This window comes from Rattus rattus, chromosome 7 (genome assembly GCF_011064425.1).
Source record: "Rattus rattus isolate New Zealand chromosome 7, Rrattus_CSIRO_v1, whole genome shotgun sequence".
NCBI classification, from domain to species: domain Eukaryota; kingdom Metazoa; phylum Chordata; class Mammalia; order Rodentia; family Muridae; genus Rattus; species Rattus rattus.
In genome coordinates, this window is record NC_046160.1 from 43,368,964 (window position 1) to 43,381,548 (window position 12,585).

A 12,585-nucleotide genomic window follows, 5' to 3' on the forward strand; every position below is an offset into this window, starting at 1 on the left:
CCATTTTGAGGCTCCCAAGTCACATCTTAACAGATTGCTAAGAATTGGTTGTTGTTTGATAAAGCGAGATTATCTCGTGGCTCAGTAGGTCTCTTGGATAGAATTACAATCTGATAGGATAAAATCATCGGCCTTGGACTGCCCAACAGGATTAAAGGCATATCTTTTTACTCTAAATGGAATTTCTGGTGAGAGTCCTAGAAAACTGCAGGTTTACAGCTACAAAAGGATTACGCCTTATATACTTAAGTGTTAAGCACTGTCCACAGCTGTTCTAACATTGTTATTTTAAATAGGTCTACAGGAAGCAAGGATTGTCTCTACGCAGACAACTTTCACAGCAAATGTTACTGACTGTGTTGGAATTACTGAGTCTCAGCTCGACTACAGGATGCAAGGCCCCTCTCTCTCTCACCACGTCCCCATACCATCCCCCTTTGTACCTTCAGTTCCACTGTCTCACATTTTTATTGTCTAAGTGACCATTTTCTCTATATTACATGGTGCTTATCCATACAAAACATTTCTTTTTACAATGTAAAGTTAAGATTGAAACAGTATTTCTTGCTAATTTACTTTAGATTTCTAAGGCTCTAGTGGGCATCATTTTGAAATGATGATAAATTCACAGAAAGTTGCAAACTCAGTGCTGAGGCCCCTGGGTTTTTTCCCAGTGCTTGTGCATGCATGGCTGATGCTTTTCAAAGCCACATCCTCCAGTGAGGCATGCGTTGACCCTGACACTAGTGCTTATCCACATTCTTCTTATTGTGACTGCAAAGGGGCCTGAGCCAGCACATGAGCTGGGTCCACCCTCTTGCAGGTCACCTTGCGCTCAAGCAGTGTTTTGAAAAAGCAGACCCTGCTGGTCTGTCTAGGCTGGCCTCGAAATCCTGGTTCAAGCAGTCTTTCTGCTTTAACCTCCTAGGGATCTCGGACATACCCTAAGACCAGCAGCCAGGTATGGCTGCTTTAGCTTTTGAGCTGTGTTGTTTCTCAGGCGCTGCTGAGACCTTGCCCTCAGAGCCAGCCAACAGCTCACTTCCCAAGAAGCAGAAAGGACTCTGTGCTGCCTGAACTCTTTTTTCCTTCTGGTTCCAATTTCTGCCCCACCTCACCCATCCCGTACCTGGCACTGACCTGACACGGTGAATTGCCAAAGCTCACAATTAACTTTCTGCTATCCAATGCCATCCAGCATCCCCTACCCTACCCCCTAGTTTCCTGGAGCCAGGAGTGGGCCGTAGCAGAACATCCATTTGGGGTACGCTCCTCTTGGACTCCTACTCAGGTAAGTTTGGCCAACATGAGGTAAATATGAGCCCTGGTATAGGGTTATGGAATGGAGGACTTGAATACTTCCTGCCTCTGCTGGCAATGGGAACCTTGTGGAGTTTTTCTTAGCTAGATTTCCAGCTGCACCTCACTTCCTGCTGGGCCTGGAGTGCAGCATGAATCCCTCACTGTCCTTACCAAGGAGAATGTGTGTCCATTCAGACACATGATCCTAAGAATGGAGTAGAAAGTAGATCTTCCCTATGGGAGTCACCAGAGAGAACCAGTCTTCCTCCTGGCTCAGAATTATGGGAAGGAACATTTCTGATATTTGAATTAATTTGTCTATGGTTCCCCAGAGGCTGAGAGATAAGCTCCCAACCTCTCAGCTGTGGGCACCTAAGGTGACACCTGCTCTCCTTGTAGGCTGTATGTGGGTATAGTGGTTAGCTTTGCCAGGGAGTCAGATGGGGCCGACTTACTAAGGATTCTCAGGCATTCCTGCACCAAGATCTAGCCTATACCAGAATGCTCCCAGGTGGCGGGGAATGTGTTCAGGGCTCACTGCCTTACTCAACACAGCCCAAACTGACCAGGATGAAGTAGACACCTCAAATCTGCCCACCTATTCCTCACTGACTGTGTGTAGCAGCCATCTTTGCTTTACAGATTGAAAAACTGAAGCCCAGAGAAAGGAAGAAGGTTGAGGGGGTCACAGCATTGGAAGCTGTGACAGTAAGTCTGCCTCTCTGTGAGTTCAGTTTGGTGGAGGAGGAGAAAGGATCACAATACCATATCGAGGCTGGAAACTGATGGTGTGGTCTGTATCCCAGGGAGAAGTAAGGTGCAAGATGAGAGCGGCAGTAGGCACAATAGTGGAGCCAGGCACTGTAAGCACTGGACACCTTATCCACAAAGGGAACAAACGTGGAGAACGATATTCCAAAGAGGGATGCATGTCCCACCTTTTGGCTGTGAGACTATTGGAACAGTGATTCCCAGCATCTGGAATTTACACAGGAACCTCACGCTGAGGGAGAGAAAGGCTAAGGCCCAATAGCCTGCTAGCAGGGGAAGGTGGAAGGGGCTTGTCTCCAGGTAAAAGATCTCATACAGTTCTGACAACTTGCCAGAGTTCCTTGTAAGAAACACCAGAGCTAAGACAGTGATGGGTCAGTGAGGGCTGGGACCACACATGCACCTTGGCTAGGGCCACCTAGTTATACATTGCTTCTGGACCTCTAAGTCTAAACCTCTCCTCAGGATCCCGACGATGGGCTTGTGGAGGGGAGGGGTTAACTGGGCTTACTTATTTTTTTCCTCTATTCAGTTGGCATATGGGGACCCATGGCTGAGCCTGTCCTGTTGGGATTGCTAGGGCCCAGGCTTTGACAAGCTCTCTGATGAGATTTCACTCAGAGGTGGTCATGAGGCTCTACAGTGAAAACACCTATGTGTACATGGTTGAACGACCACTCGATAAATGGACGACAGAAGCCAGAAATAGCTGGGAGGGGAGCAGGCAGTGGGGCAGCCACTGTTGACATTGTCTCGGCACCGTCACTGGATGGAGGTGTTGGAACGCACCATGGCCAAGCATTTCCGTCTCTCTCAGCACCAGAAAGAAATGTTTGCTGTGGAATAAGAAACAGGTTGCAGAGCAGATGGAAGGACCTGGAGTGTGCTTATAAGAGGGAAATGGGTCAGAAAACTCACCCAAAGGTCAGTCCAGAGATGTTAGGCTCCCAAGAGCCTCCAGAAGTCACATGAAGGAGATGATGAACAAAAAGTGTGTGAAGGGGCCCAGTGTAAGAACTTTACTGGGAAAACACACACACACAAAAAAAAAACAACCCACAACCTTCCATGGTTGTGTCATGGTCATGGTCCTGGCTCTGAGTGTCCACTGTGCTTCATTGCGCAAAGCTGAAAACTTGGCCACTATTTCCTCTGAGTTGTCCTCCTGAGACACAGAAACTGTGTGTGTGTGTGTGTGTGTGTGTGTGTGTGTGTGTGTGTGTGTTTGTATGGATGGATAAGTGGTTGGATAAGTGGACAGAAGGATGAGGGGGTAGGTGGGTCAGTGAGGAAAGGAAGGAAAAAACTGAGCGGGTGAATTGAAAAGTGGGTGGGTGGGTGGGTGGGTGGATGAATGAGTTGAGTAGGTGAATAGGTGGATATCAGGGAGATTCTGAAAGAGCAGAAAGGGTAGATAGCACTACATAGATAGGTAGGTAGATGATAGATAGATGGACAATAGGTATATGAATGATAGGTAGACGGATGATAGGTAGATAGATGATAGTCAGGTAGACAGATGATAGACAGGTAGACAGATAATAGACAGGTAGATGGATGATAGGTAGATCGATGGGTGGAACTGTTTTAAGAAAATGGTTAGTATCGCCTCTAGGAAAGAATGAGAAGCTAGAAACTGAGGCAGGAGTGATTGCTCAGCAGAATTGTTTCTTATACTTTTGTGTCTCTGTATATAATGTCTGTGTTTTTTGTACCCGTGTATGTATGTAGAGGCTAGATGTTGGTGTCCGGTCTTCATTACTCTCCACCTTAATTTTTTGAAGTGGTCAGACTGATTAGAGTAGGTGACAGAAAACTGCAGAGAGCCACCTGTCCCCCTCCACTCCAGCCAAAGCTCACAGGCTAGGACTATAGACCTCTGCCACTGTACCAGTTTGAGGGCCAAACTTAGGTCCTTCTGCTTGTACAAGAGGTACTTTCCTGACCAAACCATCTCCCCAGGCTTTGGTAGCGGAACTTCTTCCCTGGGAAAGTTCCGATTTTACGTCCAAGACCTCAGGCCTCAGGTGATTTATTAAGATCACATACGTGTGAGATTCATCTCCCTTATCCAAGCCCACTGGTCAGTTTTAGCCACATCTACAAAGTACCTCCAGGGGAGCATCTATTCTTAAGGAGTCACAGGACACTTTTATCCAGCCAAACGGATACATAAAACCAAACATCACAGATGGGTAGGAAACAGCAGCTGCACAGAACAGCGAGGGTTGTACTTTGTGACACCTGGAAATGTGGCGCTTGCTGTGGGTGCTAGAGATTGGGAGTGTTTGGATGTCAGGGGTGAGACTATTGCACCAGTGTGATGCTGGAGACATGGACTGATATGCCTGGTAAGAACTTACACAGGAGGTGAGGCAACCTGCGGTGATGATAATTTCCAGATTGGCCAGCTATGGAAAATCACAGCGGGGAGACTACACAAGGGTTAAGGGGGAAAGTGCAGATTTTTAGGAAAAAGATATTTTTGGTTTCTGGTATCATACACTTAACTAAGGTTTTTTAAAACAAGTTGGTGAGGCAGGTGAGTCGCTTAGGGACCCTGGACTTGTATCTGTGGTTGAAGGCAAGGCTGTCTGTACTGGGTGGGGTCCGTCAAGCCCCTGACTTGTACTAACTGTAGGAGATAGGAGACTGGTCTATCTCACAGTACACAGGCTAGACTGTCCCATCTTATCCTGTGCTCATCTCCACTGCAATACCTGGAAATTCTGCCCATATGGAAACTTAGCTCTGGTTCAGTAGGAGCTCAAGGCGGTGAAGGTCTGCTGGGGCGGGCAGCCTCTCAGGGGCTTTGTGGTTGAGCCATTCTTACTCTCAGGAGCTACTCAAGGGAGTGTAGCGGGAAAGTGATACCATGCTGGCGGTTTAGCAGGAAGGCCTTAATCCTGATCTCTCTCTGGGATACAAGCTGCAGATGGTTGGAGGTACGCCAACCATGGAGCGGTCCCAGTGATTAGGAGCTGGAGCCTCTTCCAGTTCCTCCGTGGTACAGCCTGCCAGCAGTGCATCTGAAGCCTCCAGACACTGCCTGAATGTGACCCCATCCCTGGCCAGTACCCTGTTGCTAGACCCTCAGAAACCCTCCCCCTCTCCCCAGTCCGAGTGGAAACACAGTAGTTTGCAGGTACAGATATAGCTGGTGTGTTGTTTTGTCAACAGAGTAACAAAACACGGAGGGGAAATTTAAGGTCTCAGATCTAGGTTGGCTTAGAGTTTCAGAGATTTCAGTCTGCTTGCCAGAAAGGGCTGTCCAGGCAAAAATCCATCTGAGGTGGCCACAGGTGTTCTCCATCTTTCCCACAAAGGAAGCACCGGGTGGGCAGGGTTCCTCACTGGCGGTGAATGTTGGAGGCCTCAGGCACCCCTCCCTAGAAAGCTTCTAATCTAAGGCACTACAGCCTTCCTACAAGCTGTGCTCTCAGGGTCTGTGCCTCCGTAGGAATGAGGAAAAGTAGAGAGAGATGTTTTTGTGTGGGAGCAGTGGTGGGCACAGAGGAAAAAGAGGCAGAGCAAGAAAGCACACTTCCTAGAACACAACAACACTTTTAAGTGTTTAAAACAAGTCATCACCAGTAAATAAAAAACCCCTGGATACAGGGAGAAAGGGATGTGGGGTAACTTAGTTGTAGCACTGCAGTTTTAAAAGGAGAATCGGGGATCCAAACCCTGTCTTAATCCACGCCTCTGCACCTCCAGGCGACCCCCACAGTGGAGTCTGTGTGCGCTGGTCCTGCAGTCCAAGGAGGCCCGGCTGCACCTCCAAGAAGGGTCGCTAGGTTCAGACACCAAGGCCCTGGTGATTGCCCAGCCCCCGCCCACTGCGAGACTGAGAGGGGGCGGAGCCACGCGCATGTGCACAGCTGGCGCCCCCCCCCCCGCCCCCCGCGCACAGCTGGGACGTGGGCCGGAGACCTGAGGGCTCAGTTGGGAGCCGGCGGTGGACGCGCCCGCCGAGGCCTCCTCCGCTGCTGTCCACGCGTGCCAGCGCCTTTCCGCGCCGTCTGCCATGGCCGTGCGCCCCACGCGCCGCTGCCTGCTGGCACTCGTGCTGTGCTTCGCCTGGTGGGCCATGGCGGTGGTCGCCTCGAAGCAAGGGGCAGGCTGTCCAAGCCGCTGCCTGTGCTTTCGTACCACCGTGCGCTGCATGCATCTGTTGTTGGAGGCCGTGCCCGCGGTGGCGCCGCAGACCTCCATCCTGTGAGTGCGGCCCGGGGGCGCTGGGGTCGGCGGAGCGTGCGATTTAGGGAGATCGAGGGCCGTGGGTAGCCTGGGGGACGTGGGTACTGGTTTGGCGATGTTGGGTATCCCGGCATCCGGCGCAGGGTGTGCTGGGCCTTTTGTCCAGGGGCGGACCTGAGCGCTTAGCGCGCGGCCTGGGGAGCCGCCTTTGTTCAAACTCGGAATCTCCCGCTGGACCGGGAAGTAGTAGGGAGTCGCCAGGGAAAGCCCGGCGTGTCTCCTGCGCCTTCCCCTCCCGGCCTCCCCTCCGGTGTCTTCTCAACTTTCCCTCTACACGAGTTTCCTCTCTCCTCTAAAGCGCAGGCCTGGGGTTGGGTCGTCCCTCCTCCGACCCCTTCTTCCTCCCCCTTCTTCCTCCATCAGTATACCTGCCCCCCCTTCCCCTCTTCCTGGAGCGAGGCCCACCGCACAGCATCCTGCGCCAAGGAAATCTCTCTTGCAGATTCTGCTTCCCGCGGTGCCACAGCTCCAAGTGTACTCCCATCCGCTTCTGCGCTAGAGCCTTTAAGTTCGCTGGGTGTCCTGCGGGTTCTGTTGGGCGCAGCCCTTGTAGGGAGCTTTTTCTTTGCCTGGAAGAAGCCTGGCGTCCTAGATGCCATGGAGGACCCACCACCGTGCGGGTGGCCAACTTCTGGGCAGCTCAGGGGACCCCTCTTGCTGTTTCTATTCAGTTGGTCAGTTTCACAGAGATCCTCCACTTCCTGGCTTTTACCTGAAATCGTGCACCTCTCTAGCTTTCCGCCTTTCCTGAAACCTCTAGATCTGAAGGAATCCCAGTGCTGCAGAGTTGGCTACAGGCCTCTGTGTGTACTGAGATTTGGTTCTGTGAAGGCAGGCATGCGTTTAGGGGCCAACTGTAATTCAGGGTCCTGCAGCTGCACTGGAAGATTTGCATTCCAAAAAAAAAATCTGAGTTTCACTTTTTCTGGCATGGACTTCCTCTGGGGGAGAAGATTTTGGCATCCTCTGAGGATGCCCATTCAGAGGTGTGGAAAGGCTTCTGAGAGGATAAAAAGTCTGAGGGAACTATTCAAGGAGGGTGGGCTCCAAATCAGTGTTCTCACTGAGTCAAAAGTGCATGGGTGTCCTACCATTTCCTCTGGGGAGATCATGCAGGCCCAATTCTTACCTGACCAGTCTGGGGTGGGAACAGGCCTCCAGCTTAGTCCCATGCCATGTGGTTGGCTGAAGAGGTGAAACTTAAGGCTTCCATTCCAGAGGGTGGGATGGTCAGCCAAGGCTGCATCTGAGAGGATAGACAGTCTGCTGTAAAGCAGTAAACGTTTTAAATTGGGCCAGGGTGGAACGTCTCCAAATACGAGAATTTCTGTAGTGAGTCAATGGCCAAAACTTGGACCCTAGAGCCATTTCTCACATCTGGGCAAAGTCAGATTCACAGACTATGTGTTCCCAATTCTTAATTGCTTTCTGCAGCAGTGTGTTTTAAATGAGTGCTGTAGAACAGAACAGGAGTCCTCCACGCCGCGGCTTTGCAGGCTACCATGCCACTTAAAAATGTGGTTGGCGTGGGGGAGGGGTGACTGAACTTAGTAGTTAAAGACGATTGCAGCAAAGCTCAACAACCCGAGTTCGATTCTCAGGGCCCACAAAGTGGAAGGAGAGAACTGAGCCTGAAAAAATAACATCCGCTGGGCGTTCCAGGGCACTCCAGGGCCAGGGAGTTGTGACAGACTGGTGGTGTGACAGAAGCCCTGGTGCAGGAAGAAATGGAGCTGTGAGTTTGAGAGAGCTCTGGGTTCCATGCATAGGCCCCAGAGCAGTCAGGACCTGGCTTCCTAGGCCTCTGTTAGTCTATCAGAGGCCTGGTGTCCTTCTTAAGTTCTGATTGCCTCTAATGTGTTTGGACTTATGATATATAGTCTAGACTAGCCACTTTAGTCAACTTTGTAGGATCACAGCTGTCCCGAAGGAGCACAGGGTAATGTATGTTCAGGTGTGCCAGGCCTATGTGGGATGGCCGAGGCTGCAGAGCTCTGGTAGCCAGCACCTGCTGACTAGCGCACATGGGCAAAATTCCCAAATACTGCTGACACCAAGAGACACCAAGAGGGACCCATAGGTATGGAGATGGGTTTTGGTGTCCAGCATGCTTGTCCCATTTGTCACAGCTGTTCACAGTTTGTCATCTACCAGCACGGCATCTCCAAATAAGGCACCAAGGAGAGAGCCAGCTTCCTCCAGGCTTCCCTTGTTGAATCAGTCACCTTCCCCCGGAAGCACAATTGCCCTTGCCTGAAGACTGGAGAAAGGCCTGGGGTGGTGATGTTCAGCAGGCTCTCTCTTCCTAGCATTGCCAGGAGTGTGTGATGCTCACAGGAAGTTCCCTGGCTCCTGACCATGGCCTGCGAACACCCTTGGCTCTGGTTTCCTAGCATGTGCTCTCCTCAAAATGGTCACAACAGAAGAGCCCGTGGCCCTGGTCTCAGAGCTGAAGGATGCTCGGATGTGTGAGCTGGAGGTCTGATTCCATTGCTCACAGCTCAACCAAGGCCTGTGAAGCTACTGTTCTTCTGAGTTCTTGGGGTGCTGGCCTAAGAGGAGAACCCTCAGTGTCCATCCAGGGCTCGGTTGGGCCGGTGCATGCATTGAGACCACTGGGATGCTTTTCACGGCTTTATTCTGCTGGGCCATATTATCTTTATGCATGATCTTAGATATGTGTGTGTGGAAGATACTCCTGTGAGGAAGCAACATTGGTTTAGTCCTTCTATCTCTGCTCCTCCGCATGTTTTAACATCAAAGAAATGGTGTTGGAGAGAGTCCGTCTACTTGGGACCCTAGACTGGGCAGCTCTGACTGGAAGCTTGGCTTGATCCTAATGAAGCCACCTTCCTGGAGTTTTCTCCCCATGTACCTACCACTTGGCTTCCTTGTCTGTTAGTCAACTCCACTGGTGGTAACTGGGAGCTGTGGGTTCCCTTCCAAAGGAGCTTGAGTGTAGTGCAGGCTTTGTGGGAAGAGCCTTCCCAGACCAGCTTGTGCTTAGCTTGCTTCCACTCACGCCATGTCTCCAGTCTCTGTTCTTCAATGTGTGGACCAGGAGCTGAGGAGGAGTCTGAGGGTTTGGAGTAGGGTAGCTGAAGTTTTGGATGGATGTTGGGCAGGCTGGAGAAGAGGTGTCCTTTCTATAGATCCGAGGCCTACCATTAACAGATAGGCCTAATGTGTATGGACAAGTGTGGTAGTTGGAGAATCACCGTGCATTGTCCTGGTTCCCCTTGATAGACTATGATCTTTTGGATGTCCCGTTGGAGAAATTAGCCTTTTCCTTTGCACTTGGCAATAAGGAGAAACAAAAACAAATGGATACAAGTAACCTAAAGCTTTTATGGAGCTAGGAAGTCAGGACTGCCAGCCTGGAGCTAAAGTTTTCTTAGGAGCCAGGAAATTAAGGAAATGAAGAGGCGTCTGCAGGCTGCTGGCCTGCAGTGCCACTCAGAGAGACCTCCTGGATTTCACAACATCCAGGACACCCACTTGTTTTCACAATGACAGTTTTGTGGGCTTTGAGGTGCTGGAGAAAATTACTTATTTGAAATATCCTTGTTTTAACGGAGTCCGTTTAAGAGCAGTTCAACCTTAGTGTGGTGCTTAAGTAGCTGGGACTCTGTCTTAGTTACTCTTCTGTGGCTGTGGCAAAGCAGCATAACCAAAGCAATTTGCAGAAGAGTTTATTTGGGCTCATGGTTCCAGAGGGATAGGAATCCATCATGGCAGGGAGACAGGGTAGCGAAACAGGAAGCTGGGCGCTCACATCCTTGGCTGCAAGCATAAAGCAAGGAAAACAAACTGGAAGGAGCCAAGGATCTCTTAAAGCCCATGCTCAGAAACATACTTCTTGCAAGGCCACACTTCTTAAACTGTCCCAGACGGTTCTGCCTGTTGGAAGCCAAGGATTCGAATACTGGAGCCTTATTATTCAAACCACGCTGAAGACTCTTGGGTTAGTTAGTCTCTGTGAGCCAGGAATCCTTGGGATCAGGGTGGGGCTGTTTCTTTACCAAATTCTGAATGCCATACACCCATCACATGCACCTAACACACCAGTGTATGGAAATACTTTTCGGGAGGGGGCATTTCACTTCCCTGGTATCCTGGAATTTATTCTGTGGACCAGACTGGCCTTGAACTCACAAACATCCATCTACCTCCCTAATGCTGGGATCAAGGGTGTGTGCCCACCCCCTTCTTGAGCAGGAATGCTTTCTTATTGCTTGAAATGACACTGGTGGTGGCTTAACATCTTTCCAAGTTGATCATTCTACTACTTTTTGTTTTCATCTTGGTGTTTGTTTTGAGAAACAGGAGCCCTGTGTCATCATGTCCTACCATAGTTGTGTTCTAGCCCTGGGACAAATACCCTGATCAAAACCAACTTTGAAGGATAAGTGGTTTATCTGGCTTGCAATTATAGGGCATTAGGCTATTACTGAGGAAAATCAAGGCAGAAACCCTATGGAGGAATTTGAAGGAGGCCTCCTTGCCATTCCACGGAGCCTTATTGCAGATCAAGGAACTCACTTCATGGATAAAGAAGTGCGGCAAGAACCAGAAAGGTGTTGATTGCTGGACAGCACGCAAGCATTAAACTTAGCTAGCTTTCTACGCTGGTTAGTTTTATATGTACAAAGTACTGTCATTTGGGAACCTCCACTGAGAAGATGTCCCCACCAGATTGGTCTGCCTGTATGTGTTTTTTGTATGTACCTGTGGATGCTGGAGGTCTATACCAAATATCTTCCTCAATCTCTCTCTTATTTTTGTGAGGCAGAAGCTCTCACTGAACACAGAGCTCACTGATTTAGCTAGATTGACTGTCCAGAAAGCCCCAGGGACATTCCTGTCTGTACTTCTCGAGCACTGGGATCAATCACAGGCCTGGACTGCCATGGACAGCTTTATGGGGTTGCGAAGGATCTGAACTCAGGTCCTCATGCATGCCCAGTCAGCTCAACTGAGCGTCCCTCCAGCACCGAGCATGTTTTAAAATAGAACCTAGATATCACAAATTTGACCTTTTCGAGGACTGGGTAATTGTGTCAAACCCAGCTTTGTTCTACTGATTAGATAAGCCACAGAAAGTCTAAAAGTCAAATGCCTTCTTCCCCAGCCGCTGCTTCTCACCATTAAAGACTTGGGATGCAGCACTGGCGGCAGGACTCTGTTGTACCCCAGTCTCCATTAACTGTTCAGGTCCCGTGACTTTGCTGTATGCGGAGCTCTCCTTGGTCCAGTGTGAGCTCGGCCTGTGAGCCACGCGGGTCCTTTGGTCTGTGTTGGTGGATGTGAATGCCAGGCTTGGCTCTATACTCTACATCCCCCTACAGTCTTCCTACTCTCGTCCTGGGGTGTTCTTGTGTTTCGGGCATCTCTCCTGTGGGTTTTGGCTGCCTCTGTCTCTCCTGGCATTATCTTCTCTCAGCTTCTTGCTGGGGCAGTTGCATGCTCACCTCATTTGCTCTTCGTCTCTCCAGAGTCATCTCCAGTTCTGACAGAGGGACATACCATGAAAATAGTTGCCCATGTGTTATCTGGTTTGGTTGTTTTTATGATAGGAGAGCCTCACCCGTCACTCCATCTTATTTGAGTCTTTTTTTTTTCTTCTTTAAATTCTTTTTCCGTAAGGTGTGGTCAAAAGGAGCAGTGGTCAGAATAAACTGCTGAGTTTCCCCACATTCACAAGTTGAGATGTTTTGAGAAAAATTTGAAACAACTCAACTCTGGCGTTTTCCATTTGTCTTTGGAGCATTTAGCCTAAAGTACTCTGGGGAGGAGAGGACAGGGTCCTGCTGTATTAGACCATGTGATTTACCCACACAGATGCTCTTGGCTGGACAGCTTCCTGTTGGAAGTTCTGCTGAAAGCCAGGGTTACCAACAACCGCCTGTGGGTAGCCTGCCTGTTACAGCTTGAGGTTTTGGGACAAGCCAGGACGGGGGCTAACATTTTGTCTGTGGCTGCCTGCTAACCACAGAGGCAGAATGGAGTAGGTATCACCAGCTAGAGTGTTTACCATCTGGCTCCTTTGCCTCCGTCACGTTGGGTATAAGCTCTGGGATGTCTCCTCTGTTTATCCTGAACCTGTCTCTCTTCCATGGCCTCAAGGCTGTGATGGGAGCAGAGAGATGAGAGTAGGGGATGATGTTGGAGATGGCCCACAGTGCTAAGCCTTCTCACTACTGTTCACCGTATTGGTGGGTTCTGGCCATGCGTTTCACCCTGCTTTGGGAG

The 12,585-nt window shown here is 50.0% G+C and overlaps 1 protein-coding gene across 1 annotated transcript in view; it reads left to right on the plus strand.

Moving 5' to 3' along the window:
- Nucleotides 1-5,921: 5,921 nt before the first annotated feature.
- Nucleotides 5,922-12,585, plus strand: part of Pxdn (peroxidasin) — a 78,060-nt gene continuing 71,396 nt past the window's right edge. The window contains exon 1 of the mRNA XM_032907578.1: nt 5,922-6,291. Within this exon, the coding sequence (XP_032763469.1) occupies nt 6,101-6,291 (191 nt within the window). The 5' untranslated portion in view covers nt 5,922-6,100. The remainder of the gene's footprint in view (nt 6,292-12,585) is intronic.